Here is a 16239-nt window from a genome sequence, read left to right as displayed (position 1 = left end):
GCGGGGCAGCCCGAGAGTCGCGCCCGCGGCGGCGGACTGCGGAGTTGTAAAGAACTCGCCGGCCGCAGTGGCCGGGCGGGGCAGGGCGCGCTCCGCCGCCGCCAAGGACACTGGAGTTTGCGAGTCCCCGCCCGCGCGGCGCCTCCCGCCCTCCCGCCGGGGCCCGCCGGACTCCCCGGGGCCGCCGAGGCGGGGCTGGGCGGCCGCCGTGCGAGAGGCGCGGCTCCCTCCCCTCCTCCCCCGCCTGCCTCCCTCTCCCCTCCTTCCCTTCCCTCCCTCCTCCTCCCCGCCCTCCCCCACCCCCCGCTCCTTTTTCTGCTCCCCAAGTGAGCCCGGCGCGCGAGAGGCAGGCGGGGCGGCGCGGAGCAGGCAGCCCAGCGCGCTCGCCCACCGCCCGCTCGGCGCAGCTCCCCGCGGCCGCTCCCGTAGCCGCCGCCGCCGGCGCGTCGGAAGGAGCCCAGCATGGCCGGGCCGGGCTTGCAGCGGCGCGCGTCCCGGGGGGCCTCGGCGCTCCTAGCCGCCGCGCTTCTCTACGCAGCGCTGGGGGCCGTGGTGCGCTCGGAGCAGCAGATCCCGCTCTCCGTGTAAGTGCCGGCTCCTGCGCCGCCCGGGGAGGGGACCCGGCCGCCCGCGACCCGCCTTGCCCAAGTTTGGGCGCCTGCAGGTGCGGCCCGGCAGGACCTGCCGCGGGCGTCGGCCTCGCCTCTCGCACCTGCCTTCCAGGACGGGCGTGGGGCGGCGAGGCTGGGGTGGGATGCTCTGGCCCCCTCGCTCGGGTCGGCGAGGGAGACCTGGAGAGGTTCACCTCAAGTGACAGCTCCAACTTTGAAGCCTGTTTACCGAATCCAACTTCCGCGGGCCCGTTTATTTACTCCCTCTTTGCTGTCTTGCCATCTCACTTCTTTTTGGGGAGGGGGGATGGGTGGGCTTCTTCCGACTAGTATTTGCCAGGTGATGCCCAGTTTGGGTGGTTAAGTTCTCAGACAATTATTCACATAAAACCCGGTGATCTTTTTAGAGAGCTTGGGAGACTTAGCGCATTTTGAACTATGTGACCCCCCTGGGGTCCCCTCCCGCGTTGCGCTCTGCAGTTTGGTGCTGGCAGTTTCTACCCAGGCGCTTTTTCTACCCCCCCCGCCCATGTTATATCGCCCAGCTCGTTCCGCCACAGCCCCGTGTGTGCGTGCGTGTTGACTGTGACACGGGTGTTACATTTGTTCCTGTGCCCTTTCCCCTGCAGGGTGAAGCTCTGGGCCTCCGCTTTTGGTGGGGAGATAAAATCCATTGCTGCTAAATACTCCGGCTCCCAGCTTCTGCAAAAGGTAAGGTTTCTGTGGTGGCAGGAAGCGATGATTTTTCCAGCACAGAAAATGGAGGCAGATTTAGTTTTCCAAACAAACGTGAACCCCGAGCAGCATCAGTTATCAGAGGTGTCTCTGATCCCTTCGTTTCTTGGCAGTGGACTGTGCAATGATTTCTCCCTACCAACTGGTTATTTTTAGATGACACTTGATTCTAAACACAAAGAAAAGCAGGATCCTCCCTGGCACTGTCCTGGCTGGGCTCGGAAACTGAGTGTGTTTGCACGGCTCTCCTTCCAGTGTCGGTATTGCTGTTGCTGTGTGAGAGCAGATGCTTCTCTGGCCAAAAAATGCGAACTTCATCCAAGGGGCAGCCTCAGTGCCTGTTTTAGGATGTCTGTCACCTTGCCTGCATTGGAGACTGGGGTTCAGCGTATCCGAGAAAGACGTTGCACTATTGTTTGTCATCCCTGCGGTTGTACAATCCCATTATTCCCCAATCAGCTAGACCCAGGGCTGGGATGCATTACATCATTACAGATAAGGAGAATGAATGTGGTTATCTTTCCACTCAGCTGCACTGCCGGGTAATAACCTATGAGAGTAGTCCGCAAACTTCAGAAATTGGTCTGCGTCCATATAATTCTGGAGAGTAATGAGAATGGAGAATTGATTATTAGGCTTTTATCAGAAGCTGCATCAATTTTAATTCAAACAGGCAGCATTATGCTTAAAATTACCTTGTGAGATGTATGGTCCTTTGCCCTCCCCTCCAAGAAAAAAAAAAAAGAAAAAATAGGGTGGGGAGGAGAGATTACAGGGGTTCAAAGGATTTCAAGTTAACAAATCAACAGGATCAATCCAAGTATTCTCTCAAAGATAGAAAATAAAATTGGCCTTTAGGGGATAATTCTCTGAAAATGGGTACAAACAGATTAAATTGTCAAGTTAACTTTTCAGCATTTTTAAATGTGCTTTTTGGGCCAATGTAACATATGTGTTATGCGTGCTGCCTGGTAACCAAGTACGTATTTTATTTATGGCATTCCACTTCAGAGAGTAGCGTTTTTGGGGACATTATATGAAACAGTTTGTCACATGAGATCCAAATATCGTAATAAGGCATCAGCCCACAATGGAATGAGGGAAGTTATTCTTAAAAATTGCCAGTAGCCATATTCTTTGAAACTGTGGGAAGACTGTTTGCTCAACTCCGTTATTTGGGGAAGAAGTTCCCTGAATGATGGCAGTTGATAAAAACTTGAGGCTGCAATGTGCCTTTATGGAAAATGATAATTTACATACCTGCGACCCACCTGTCAGTTTATGGGAATTGCCTCTCCCGCTAGTGTTCTTTGAATCTGGACCAGTCTGTATCCTGCTTTGGCATTTTGCCGTGAAGAGTTTGGGACTGTTGCTGCTGCCTGTATTGCATAGCGTGTGTATTTTCCTTACGCTTTTAAAGAAGAGCACATTTTGTGTAACTTTAAAGAAATATTTTTCATCTGCATGTTGTAGTTTAGTTGTAGCAACTCTGAAAGTATCCCTTCAGAGCCCGTGGATGTTTTTTGGTTGTGCTTACATATCTTTTATCTCACATTTTGCAGGAGCGCAGAAGATAGGCTTTTTCCTTCTGTCTGAAGTTAGCACACACGCTCACACACACATACACACACGGCACAAAACCCCACCAGCCATATGATTGGCTACTCTATGATGGCAAATTGGAAACAGCTAACATGCCTCTCTTACCTTCTCATCAGCATCCTTTCTGATATTGAATTCACAAGCCTAGCTTTGCTTTTGTCATGTTTGCAGCTTGACAATTGTGTAATTATTTCCAGCTGTGTATGGCTTTGTTGTCATTCCTTGCTGTTGCCTGGCATTTTGTAATCTGATGCAAGGGGAAGGTGGGGTGTTGTTTGGCGTTAGGTTCCGGGGTGGATACCTGTTCTTCTTGCATTTCGAAGGCAGGCATCTGCCATCGAGTCCTGAGGTACCTATGGCTTTGGCTTGATAGGCAAGGACTTCCCTGAATGATGGGCCAGGCATGTCAGGCAACTTGGGGAATACTTTTGCAGGTACCTTTTGGCCATCTTGGTCCACTGCCTCCAAATATAATGGCATTTTTTAAAACAAAGAACATCGGTTTAGACAGTTCAGGGTACAAGGAACTTTAAGAAAAGATCTAAGGTGCTCAGAGTGGGAGGCATTTGGAAAAGCAAGGAGACAGTTGCCTTTCTCTTGCTTATTTTCAAGTTTCTGGCCATTTGCACGAAGAAATACTCCCCTAAGTCAAAACTCTGTGCATCCTTCCGTCACATCACCGCGTCCTTTACAATTCAGATACTCTGAAAACGAGTTTAAAAAAAAACTTGGCTGAAAAATGAAGTTAACACTGTGTTAAGGGGACTCAAAGGTGACAATACCATGTTGCATAACAGACTGTAATTACACTTTTAAGGCATGGACATTTAAATTTGATTTTCAGTGAAGTAGGCAAACTGCATACCACTGTATAATTTTACATACTCGATGTGGTTTCTCTAGTTGACACTTCATGTTGTGAATTAATGTAGTATGTTCATTTTTAGAAAGGGGGTTTAGTCATTTCTGCACTAAGGCAAAACTTTACAAAACAGCTATTGAGAATATAAGTTAAATAACAATTGGCCATTTATTTTAAGGTGTTTGGAGACTGGGAAAACTGCCATTTTGGTAAGGTTTTTTATTAGATAATATAATTTGAGCTAGTAGAATTATCGCTGACTTCATCAACATAAATACAAGTGTTTAACAATGTACCTCATTGTCATGGCTTCAAAAAGGAGAGTATTTCCCCAATTGTTTCTGTGTTTGATACCACGGCTTTCACTACTTAAGCTTATGATACTATGTTAGGGATATTCTCTGCCAGACTTTCCCTATTTTTTTTTTTTTCTTTTTGTCTTTGCTGAGCACAGGAATAGCAACCTATTAGTTTCTTTAAGAGAGTATATTTTTGAGTTTTTAGAATGCTGTCATCGTGTTGTAGCAAAGTGGTGTGCTTTCAGGATGGTGCGGAAGAACCTGAGACTTGTATGTTGGACTCAGAGTGAATCTTGAGAGGTTGTTACAGTTGTTACAGAACAACGGCCCCCGAAAGGGAAGTGCTGGCGAGCAGCTCTGTGTCTGTGTCTCGTCTCCCTTAGCTGGCGGATCCGGCAGAGGTTTCAATTGGCTTCAACTTTTAATTAACTTTCGTATTTGACATATTCATGCCAGTATTCAGCTGCCTCTATCTTGCTTCATTTTCCCCAGAGAAGGCACATTGTTTGGGTTCTTTTGGGGAGGCACAGTTTTATTACCTCTCTCTTTTGGGATTCAGTGCCCAGCATTCCAGTAGGTCCGGTAACCTAGGCTGTTAAACTCATGGGCTCCACGCCCCGCACACCCACAATACAAGGTATTAAAGTGGCGTGATTCTCATTTCCATCCTCCTTAGGAAGCATTTGGAAGAAGCTGGGGTTTTCATTCTATTCGGTACCGCATTCCGAGACTGCTGTGTTTATGGGGATGAAGGGTTCCAATTACGTTTTCCAGAATCGGGATGATAAATGTACAGCGGAAATACAGGTTCTGTGGGTCTCTGTCATTAATGCGAGGAAAACAATGGACACTTACCTTGGGTGCCTCGTGCAGCACTTACCAAACAGGCACTTCTTGGAAGGCACGACCAGGTTTTTGCATTATCAACTATTTATTGAGAGGGCGACTTTAATACATAAACGTGATGCCTCTTTCCACGAGACAGAGTCAGCAAAGTAAAAGGTTGGTTCTTTAACCCATTTTGATAATTATGACTTTTCATCAATGTGGAAATCGATGGACTTTTAAATAATTAAATAGGAGTATTCACTTATCAGGCATTGGGTCGCAGTGCCGTGCTGCCCGTAGGAAGCCTGCCGCTCTACAGAATGCTTTTCTAGGGGAGGCGCTACTTTGCTGAACATTTTTGTTGAGTAAACACGGTTATTTGTCATTCTGCAAGATTAATGCATTCAACCTACACCACCAATGGCCAATGCTTTAATTCACCGCACCACTTCAATTACTGGACTTTTCTCTGGTAGATTATTTTAAAAATCCTGAAATCTCAGAAATGACAGTTTCCAGTGTTTCAGGACAGTTTATTGGTCTCATTATCGCAATCACCAGCGCATTAGCAGGACAGGGCGAACCAGTTGGAATTCAGTGATGCGTCTTACCCACACATGTATCCATCTCACTGCATTTATCAACTCACACATGGTCCCTTGCCGACCAGATAAAGTTCTTTTCGTATGGCTTTGCTAAATTTTTGTCTGAGCTCCTTTTGTTCATTTCTTTTTCTTTCTCTCAAAATTTCTTGGCTGCTACCTACATTTCTGCTTTGCTTTTTCTCTCATTAGGAGCTGCTGCAGCCTCTGTTGCTAGATTTACAGATGCTAGTCAAAATTAAGGGAAATGAAAATATAGACGTTGTTTTCTTGTCGGAGGCAAACTCAGGTTTTTATTTCAATGTGGTTATAATTTTGATTAATTACTATGGTGATCTCATGCTAGCTTTTTATTTCATTTTGTGTTTTATCTTACTCTAATACCAGTGTGCTTTTAGGCAAACACACGAGTACCAAATCACCTAATAATTATGAAATCTGTCAGGCATGTGCAAGCACAATTAACGTTTCCATTTCGCGATGAAGATCTAGCCGGTACGAGGATGAACAAAAGTGAAAGAAACGTGGCATCATTATCCCAAGCACCTGTGGCCCCACCGGGTGTTCAATTGTCCTGCAGCCCGAAGCGCATATTCACGGAGTGCAAGTTTGAGATTTGAGCCCCTTTTCGGTCTTTGATGGATCCTCGGTTGGTGGTGGTGCTCACACTTACGTCGATCAATATATGACTCGGTGTGCTGGCCTTCCTTAAAGAAGTGGATGTTCTCACCAGGATCTTTTGTGTCCAGTCTGTCATTCATCCAGATTTACCATCATAGATGCCCACAAATGGGCTTTTTCTTTATCCAGTTTCACGTCTGCCAGGGGTCCCCCATCTTCTGCAGTCCGGTGCTTATTGAAAATGCCTCCTTCGCCGAGACCCAGAGCATCTTCTAGACAGAGACTTTGAGCAGATTCCGTGTTCCCTGGGACACTGTGATCTGACTGGGAGGTTTGCTATGGCTGAGACTGAGACAAAATGAAATAGATGTTGTAAATGCCAGCCTATGAATTAGCATATGAGAGCCTTTTAATGCAGTTTTTATACAAGAGACATAATGGCCTATGTTTTATGTCAGGTGACTACAGTTGTGCTGTTGTGTATCATTCAGAAAGAGAAAAAGTTCCTCATGTCAGGCTTCTGGAAACATTGACAGAATCTTTATCAGCCCTCTTTGGTCCATTAAACAAAAGTTAGCTGCTCCTGCAAGGGAAGGAGATGCTATAGAGGAAGAGGAGGGCCGCCTGATTCCCTTTGATTTTCCTGAGTATTTAGTGACCAGCAGATGGAGGTGGTTGTTCCTGAAATGTCAAGCCAGGCTCAAAGACCCCTCTGTGACACAGTCCTCTGCCTGGACCACAACTCACACTCGACAGATGAGGCATCTGCATAGCTCGTGTGTTTTTAGGGGATTTCTCTGTGCGTAGCCAGCACGTCTGCTTTTCAGAAGAAAGTTATTTTACTGATACAACTTTGAAAAGAGTCCAGTGTGTTTTCAATAAATGGTAAACATTTCAATTTCCATTTGCTTTGAACAACACTCATTGGGTGTTCATTCCAAGGCTGTTTAAATAAGGCATTAAATTTATAAGGTGTATTAAATTCGTATGTTGCATAGCTTCCTGGTGACCTCAAATCAAGATTATGAAAATAACTCAGAAGCCAAACTATTAATGGGCATTTCAAGGCCATATTGGGAAGGAGAGCATTCTCTCTTGACAAGAAATAGATGGCTATTTCTTCACTTTGTGCACTTCAGAGTGTTTATCTTGGCACCTGATATTGGCAAACAGTACCCTCCCAAGGTTAAAAGAGCTGTTATCCATGTAAATGATCTGGATAGGCAAGCTGGGCAGGGCCGTAAATGGCTATGGGTTCACAGAGCAGACCTGGTTATCCATTTTAGGTGAAGCAACTGCCAGTTGATATTCGGGGCTCACTTATGTTGTTACCATTATACTTATTAACTTCGTGCTGCGTGCGTACGCCCATAAAAGCAGATGCTGCTCGTCACAGAATGTGCCAGATGCTGCCTGCTGATGGAGAGGACCGTTCTTGTCCTCTTGGGCTGCTAGAGAGCATGGCTGGAGGGACCCAACCAGGTCCGCTGGGACAGGACTAGTCCATCTGGCACCTAAGATCGTGTAGGCAGGGAAGCTGCGGATCTACTGAGACCAGGGCCAGTTACACAATTTTGCAGGGGCCAATGAGTGAGGAAAATGTGGGACTCTTTGTTCAAAAACCACGAAGAATTTAAAGATGATGACAGCAAAGCATTAAAGCACAGGGCCTGTTGGGTCCCGGGTGAAGTCCCCTACGGGACAGGCTGTCTTCATTTCGGCTTTCTCTTTCCCCTGCTGGGTGGCTCGTCCTCTCGGTCTAATTGAACGTTCAGGCCACAGTCAGTCTAGGAGGCATCCTTTGCCCGTCTTTGTTCATCATCAGAATAGGGGGAGAGCTTGGAGCATTTTCAGAGCCGCACATCTTTGGAGATGCAGTGTTGTTAAAGGAGAGGTCACTGGCCTAGGAGCCCTGACATCTGTCTTTTTATCTTTTCTGTAGACATTTCCTGAGTGGATTTGGGCAAATTGCTTAATCTCATAGTAAAAACAGGTAGCGTTCACTCAGTCACTCTGCGTTCCTGCAACCCAGGTACTGTGATAAGGATTTTATATATGCCATCTCATTAAATTCTCCCAACAACCCAATGAGTCAGGGACTACCATTCACCCCCATTTTACAGAGTTGGAAGTTGAGGCTCCCAGAAGTTTAGCAGCCTTTCCAAGGTGACTGAGTCTGTTTCCCTGGCCATGTGCAGCAATGTCCCTTCCTCTCTATGTGACCTTTTTTGGCCTCAGCTCCCGTCTGAGAAAAATGTGGTTAATACGTGTGTTTCTCTAGCTCACGGGTATTTGGGAGGATTAAATGAGGTATCAGCTGAGAGGTTACTTCAGAAGCTGAAAGCCTGGGCTAACAGCAGAGAAGACTGTGTGGAGTCAGAGGGACTTGGATCGGAGTCCCAGACCTGCCATTTCCTAGCTGGGTTGTCTTGTTGTTTGACATTTCTGAACTTCGCATGTGAAAGGAGACCAACACCTTCTACATTATAGGCTGTGATGAGGATTAAATGAAAAAAAGTACAAAAAGCACTTAGCATGGTGCCTGGCACCTGGAAGCCTCCCGCCAGGGAGTTGCTGAGGTCATTACTGGTTGCATGATACAAATAGAAGGTGTTTCGGTAACCTGCACCAAGCATCTGTGGGCACCGGCTGCACAGAGCTGTGTGACTGAGCAAATGGCCACGTGCACGGATGGGTGAGTGAGTGCTGGGTGCTGGCGTGTTGGTAGGTGATCCCACCAGGCACCTGACGGGAGGGAGCATGTGGACCCAAGCGGGAGGAGGCTGTGTGGACATAGCCTTTGCCCATTCATTCTTCTCCTTGAGGTCAGCTCTCTTGTCCCTTGTCCTGACCTTGAGGGTCAGGAGAAGAACCCCTCCCACGAGGAATCAGGCTTGAAGAACTGCATCAGGGGCTCCCCGTTACCTCCTCCCTGGCTCTGCCCTGCTGTGGGGGTGGTAGGTCAGGCTGCGGAGTGGCTGCGTGTGCCCCAGTGTTGCGAGTGTGGCTGGAGCCATAGGAGAGTACAGGCACCCAGAGATTCCCCTGATGAGGGGGTGCATCCAGGAGCCAGCCACGGGCCCTCATTCATCCAGATGCCCTTTTTGACAGCATTCCAGGCATTTCCTCCCATGAAAATCCCATCTGCTGGACTTCTCCCAGTGACTTTTGGGGTGGGGGTAGGGGAGTGGCCCTGGAGACCAGCAGGAGACGGGGCACCTCGCTGGGCAGGGAGGTCTTTCCTCCAGTCAGGACAGGGAGGTGCAGTGATGCATGGGGACTGCCATCTGCCCCCAAGTCTCAGGAGACCCTGAAGGGCATCCTGTGTCCCTTGGCCCTTCCCACTGGCACTGCCTGCCTCTGCTCCAGAGCTAGCTTGGCACCTTCTGTTGTCATGTTGGCGGGGGAGCATCTGCAGTCCTCTGCCGATCTCCTTGACGATGTCGAAGGAGTGACACGGGCCACCCCTGTTGGTGGTAAACATAGACACCGATACTTTGAAGTTATGCTGGGGGGTGCTATTGTAGCTGCATGACTTAAGAACATTGTTTATGCATGAAGCCATTATAATCAGCAGTGGAAGTCAGTAAGAAGTGAGGAATGAAAGTAAACTTGCAAGTCTGTGGTAGCTCCACTCGGGCCAGGTAGTTCCGAAAAGTGCCCAAGATCCGTTTGTGCCCCGGAATGTTACAGAACGTCAGAGTCTGTACTGGCAGCTTCTTGAAATCCACCAAGGTCATAACCAGCTTAGGTAAACAGATGGCTGGTGGGGCTGGATAGGAAGGAAATGGACTTTTTTCTTTCGAGTGTTTAGTATGAGCCAAGCATTCTTTGTAGGGAGGTGGATCACGTAGGACGTCCGACGTGGTCCTTGGTCCCCTTTGGGGGTCGCCTCCATTACCTGCCTCTCACACGTGGGTCTCGCAGCTCAGGGAGGTGGAGCAGCTGGCCTCGTAGTGGCGCTGGGACTCACACTGGTTTGTTTCGACTCCCCAAGCTTGGGATTTTCCTTTATAGCACAGGCCACCTGTGTGGGCTGATCCCACCTGAGCACAGGCTTCAGTGGGGTCTGCAGGACCGCAGCAGGATGATGAGAAGGGCTGGGGAGGTTGGGATGCCAGAGCCCTCACCACTTTCTTTCCCCCAGACATGCGTCCTCAGGTGGGATATCAGGATGTGCGCTCTTTCGGTAACGAGGCTAAGAAGGACTCTCTAACCTCCAGCGTGGGCTTGTGCCTGCCGGAGACATAAAATGGTTCCTAGGGGAGAGTGGGCAGGGTTGGCTGGTCTGGCCCTGGCTGGCAGGGGAGAGGGGCCAGTGTCGGGCACCTTAACCCCTCTTCTTAGCCTGGAGGGAGGAGCTGCCAAGGAAGAGAACAGTCTTGTGGGATCCCCAAGCAGGATGCTGTCTCAGTTAATACAAGAGGATTCAGCCGTTCTGCAACAATTGGGGAGCATTTCCCTTCGTGTTTTCCCTGAAAAGTCAAACCTGCTCTTCGTCTGTTTGCTCAGGTCTCTAAATATGGCAAGTGTGGTGTCATACGCTTAATGACTTGACATCTTTTCCTGAGACTTTGGTGTTTTGCATTAAAACGGAATGAAAGGTGTAATTGGCCTGTGGAATTCCTTGGAGTCTAGACCTTCCCATGATGTAAACTTGACCCTGCATTTCCTTCTTGACAGCTGCTAACTCTTGGCTCCCAGGAGGGAACGAAGCGTCTGGTTTTAGAAAAATCTAGATTTCTATTACAGTGAGCATGCACAGCTAACGAGAGATTTTTAAAGAGAGCATGGGCCTTGGAGTTGAATTCTGCTCTGCCAGTCGCTAGTTTTACCTCCCTGGGCCTTGGTTTGCTCCTCGGCAAAATAGAACTGCTAATAAAAGCACCCGTGTTACGGGGCGTTGGGGAGGATTAAGTGATAGAACCCATATGAAGTAGTTTAGAACAATATGTGGCACATGGGAAGCCTTACTTCTCTGGCTACCCTCCCATTTACAGTGTCCCACTTCATTTCAGATGAAGAGCAGAAGAGACTTCTGGAATTTTAGTCACTTGGACCCCACGACGGGCTCATAAAATTAAGACAGTGTATGGCACATGCATTTAATGTGACAAAGGCACGATTGCAAACAAAAGCATTTATGACGTCCCCAAGGAGGTGGATTTCTTTTGCTTTCTTTCCCGAATTCTTCTCATCTGGTCCCTTATACGGTAAAGGTGGGCAGTTTGGGGATTCAAGTTTGTTCTTGCTATAACGTTGTACTGTAATTTGTAAAGCAAGGGGAGAGTCAGAAACACCGGGCAGGGCTTTGGCTCTTTGTACCTGCACCATCCGTAATGCCTTTTCTATTGTGCTTTGTTGAGGCAGAGGCGGAAAAATATTGTAAAAAGAACAATAGGTGTGGGAGGCAGTAAATCCATTGGAAGTAGGTAATCTTTGGCCACGAGTCATAACAGACAGCTTTACTCTTAGCTTCCTACCACTTTCCATTATCCACGAGATTTCTGTTAACACACCATGATCACGTCATGTACCAGCAGCTCAATGGGCACAGGTTTTTGCCCACTGACAGTCTTTGGCTGCTTGGATGCCAGTGCTGAGGTTTGAGTGTGCCCCTGTCACAATGGTGTGCGTTTGCACACTAGCACAGAGGACGCTGTTTAATGGAATCGGTGTCTGACAACCAGTAAAAGGTGTGTGTGTGTGTGTGTGTGTGTGTGTGTGTGTTTTAATATGCATGGGATGTTTCCTTTTGTAAATAAAAACTGAGGTCTACTTTAAAATCCCAAGGTCTGTGGCCAAGTCTGAGTGTTTCAGAGCATCAGGAGTCATCTGGTCACCCTGAAAGAAGATGTAATCCTCTCAGGAAAGGGCTCACAGCTCGCTAATCTTTTGAAAAAAGCCAACGATATACATTTCCCAGGAGGGGAATTTCAGAATTATGGAGCCACAGCTGGATTTTCTACTTATATAGCAGGATTTTCAGTTTTTTTTTTTTTTTACATGAAACAAATGCCCTATTAATGTTAGGAAAAATATATAGACTTAGAAATCAGAGGATTGATTTTTAAAAATTTACTTTTAAGGGAGGCGGTTGGTCTTGGGAAGGCAGAAATGTGTAGGCGAAGGTTGGGATCTGAGTTAGGCTAATCCAGATTTGAATCCAGTGCTACCCTGACAAGTCAGTCGTGGAACCTCAGGGTTTCTGTCTCCCAAATGGACACGATGGCAGTAATAACTTCTAGGGTGGAGCTGAGAAGTCCAAACGAGAAGATGGACACAGGATGCTTGGCAATAAGTGGCTCACAGGAAGCTTTTAGAAAAGGTGGGCTCCTGTTGTCATCCCCAGGAGCTGCTCCCACATCCTGGGTGCGTTGGCTGCTGGAGAGAGCCGTTCGTCTGCTGGGGGGAGAGCTAGCATCAGGCCACCTGGAGGCCTTCTTTGGAGACCTCCATGAGAGCTGCCCACCACTGAACTGCACAAAGGCGTCTTAGACAGGAATTGCAACGATGCCTGTGCTCTGTGTGTTGTGCCGTGTGTTTCATGTGTATTCTTTAATTCCTCACAACCGCTCCTGAGGTCGGTTCTGTCATCCCCTCCATTTTAGACAGAAACCAAAACAGAGAATGCAGCTTTGCCCCAGGTTACCCAGCTCCAAGTGGCTAATGCAGGCTTGGAGCCTGGGTCCTGTGAGTCCTGTTCAGGTGCCTGGGCTGGGGCACCTGGGTATTTCCCTGACCAGCGCGCTGTGGTCTGAGCCTGTTATTGGCTCATCAGGACTCTTGGTGGACACCTCTTCCTCATCCTTAATCCTTTCCCCTTTGGAATTGTTAGTCTTATTTGGATGCATTGTCATTTGCTTTCATAATGCAGAATTAAAACGGGGGCAACAAAGAGGGGAGGGCCCGGTAAACCTTCTAGCTTTCTACAGTTTTCTCTTTTATTATAATAACAGAATGCTGCTTGTCTTTTGATTCCTCTGAGGATCAGCCAGCCCTCTCCGCATCAGCTCTGACTCCTAAGAAGCCTTTCTGAGAATCTCATTGAATTTAGTTCACTTTCCCTTTTTGTATTCCCCATTATGGTAACGGAGGATCGTGGGGAGGACCCTGGTACTCCAAGATGGATCTGGCTGGAGACCCAGTGTGTCCCTTAGCTTCATTCACTTCTGGGCCTCAGGTTCCTTACCTGTAAAATGGGGTCATGGGGAGGATTAGCTGTGTCAGCCTATGACAGTCTTCATGCCCAGTAAATTTCAGCTCCTTGGTTTTTGATATGCTCATTCTTTGTCTCTCTTCCCTGGGTATTTGTTGGTGCTTATTTATTATTTTTTCAGGGAAGAAACACAGTTCTGTTTTTCTGCTTGATTGACAGCTAGCTTGAAGGGCACAGCCCTTGGACCAACTAGGGTCAGTTTTATTTTGAGTGGAATGAGTCTGGCAGATCTGTTCATGCCCCTGGCAGTCATGGGGATACGTGATATCCTGAGGACCCATTATCTCTTTCTGTGGGGGGGGGGGTGGTGTCCAGAAGGAGGCAGGTGACTAGACCTTAAATTCCTCAAGGACAGCCTTGCTCTTTCTGACGGGAGAGCATCCTCCTTTGGCACGTAGTACAGAGCTATCTTTGGGTGGGGTTCAGGGGTTCTTTTTGGGATGTACAGATTAAACAAAGGAAGAACCTTGCCGAGTTTTTTTTTCTGGTGCTCACGTGCTGGTGATCAGAATAAAAACGGTATCGAGTGCAGGCCAAGAACTAGGTCCTTCACATCCCTTTCCCCAATTACTCTCTAGTACTCGGTTTTATGAATCCCCAGCATCAGGCATGAATGCCTCCTGGCTGCAGCAATCCAGCTCTGAAGCCCTGCGGGCCGGTCCCTCGCCCACAACCCTCTTGGTGCCAGCAGGGACTGCCAGACATCCGAGCCAGCTGGTCCTCACTTCTTCCAGCCTGCGACCCCCTCCTTGCCCCTGGGGAGCGTCCCGGCAGCATCCCGAACACATGGCTGAGTCCCCCCCCAGAAGCCTCCCAGCCGGGCTGATGAGGGGTCCCGGCACCTCCGCGGCGCCGAGCCCGGCAGCTGCAGCGGGAGCACTGCAGTGTCGGGCGGGAGCACCGCAGTGCCGCGCGGGTGCACGAGGAGCACCAAGCGAGACTGATGGGGCCTCCGCCGCAGCCGCCACCATCAACCTGGGGGAGGCAACTAGGCAAAGGCAATTAGGGGGCTGCTGCAGCTAATTCCATGAAGTGCTCGGATGCCACATTCCCAGTGACATCAGGGAGAAATGAGAATTTTAATTTCTATCCCTTTCACCTTCTCCGAGGCCCTGCCGGCGTCATGACGCTACACGGCGTTTGCTGGGCTTGATTTCACCTTCTCTGTGCAGCTTGCTTTATTTTGTATTTGTATGTTTGTTCTTTACATCCCCGGGATGGGTTTCTCCGTGTGCATCGAGGGCAGTCGGGCGCTGTCGTCCACCGCATGGAACTGCAGCATCCACGGGGCGGTGTCACCTGCTCCTGGACAGCGTCCTGGCTGCAGCCCTCCTGGCTGGTTCCCCCACCTCCATGGAGGAGGAAACCTTGCGGGAGGCCATACAGCCAGTCGGGGTGATTTGCATTCGCTTTTGTGTCCTGCAGGTGCAGTTGTCTGCTTTCTTCCCCAGGCCTGGCCTGCAGAGATGCGGAAAGCTCACACCAAGCCCAGCTCCTCTGAGATGAGGGGAACAGCTGGTTGGGAAGTGGGAATTAAATTATGTGGATTTAATGGGGGGGCAGTTTTGCCAGAAGATGTTTAGCTCCAGCCCCTCTATCCCTAGTATCAGGCCCACCAGTATTGCATTTTGAGGCTTACGGAGGAGTCCGCGTCCAGCTCCTGCTGGGATGTCACTCTGCCGAGGCTGTGAGGCTTCCTCGGGTGGTCTTTGCTCTGGGGAGCACCCCTGGAATTTGCTTTGTGGGCTCACAGTGACCATAATCTGATGCCCACCTCCTACGTTCCTGCTGAGTCTGACTACACAGGGAGGGAGAGGACGCCGAGCTGCGGCAGATCTTGGGAACCCAGTCCCTCTAGCTGTGGGTGCTCAGGCCTGGTGGCATGTCCCGTGCCACAGTGAATCAGGAACAGGCCAGGCCTGGCACACTGGTGTTTTTATTGCCAGCTCATGCATTCATGAGGACATCGAGACTACAGAGGGAAGTGAGGCTCCACGTCCCACCGTGGGCTTCTTAGAGGATGGAGAGAGACAGCTACTAGCCCCAGACAGCCCCGTGCCTGTCAGAGCCCCCCTTCAGGACCCCATAGGAAGCCTGCTTTGTGCAGCCTTTCTTCCAGTCCAGCCACATTGAAGCCTGAACTTCACCTGGTGAAAATGTTCCCCGCTGTGTCTGTGTTTAAAGATTTTATTTTTAAATTTATTTTAGAGGGAGCGAGAGAGCGCGCACCAGCACGCGTGCACGAGCTGGGGGAGGGGCAGAGAGTCCGAGGGAGAGGGAGAATCTTAGCAGGCTCCACACCTGGCCAGGAGCCCGACGCAGGACTCGATTTCATGACCCCAAGATCATGACCTGAGCTGAAATCAAGAGTCAGACGCTTAACCCACTGCACCACCCGGGCATCCCAATGTGTCTGTTTTTAACAACCAGGATACTTTGTCCCAATGTGTCGTGGGGAACATTCCCCTTATTAGCACGATCTACGTCGAGTGCAGGACGTAGGAGACAGAACAGTTAGTCCACAAGAGTGTTTCTTTAACATTGAGAAACCTGTCTGGAAACCCGAGGCTCAACCTTCTCCTTTCCCGCAGTAGAGGAGCACATGACCAGTTCCTTTGTCTTGGGTAGGACACCATGACTTGGGAGAATCTTCAGCTGTTTTAACAGACTTACGAGAACCTTTTGCTTTTGACCAAATGTTGGAAATGTTTTCTTCCTTTCCTCACTCCCTTCCTGCCTCAGCACACACCCATTGAACACTCAGGGAGGTGTGTGGAGCTGTGTTGGGTTCCAAAATCCCCTCGCTGCTGTGGCCACTCTTTGCATCCTCACCCTGAATGCTTCAATGGCAGCACACGGC

The 16239-nt window shown here is 49.2% G+C and overlaps 1 protein-coding gene across 1 annotated transcript in view; it reads left to right on the top strand.

Moving 5' to 3' along the window:
• The first annotated feature begins 462 nt into the window (after positions 1-462).
• The window catches only part of CACNA2D3 (calcium voltage-gated channel auxiliary subunit alpha2delta 3), an 834639-nt gene continuing 818862 nt past the window's right edge, over positions 463-16239 (top strand). Inside the window, exons 1-2 of the mRNA XM_040628675.1 lie at positions 463-584; positions 1241-1322. Coding sequence (XP_040484609.1) covers positions 463-584; positions 1241-1322 — 204 coding nt within the window. The remainder of the gene's footprint in view (positions 585-1240; positions 1323-16239) is intronic.

This window comes from Ursus maritimus, unplaced genomic scaffold (genome assembly GCF_017311325.1).
Source record: "Ursus maritimus isolate PB19 unplaced genomic scaffold, ASM1731132v1 scaffold_14, whole genome shotgun sequence".
In the NCBI taxonomy this organism is placed as follows: Eukaryota; Metazoa; Chordata; class Mammalia; order Carnivora; family Ursidae; genus Ursus; species Ursus maritimus.
The sequence above is the reverse complement of the archived record's forward strand: the minus strand, read 5'-3'. Positions and strand labels throughout refer to the sequence as shown.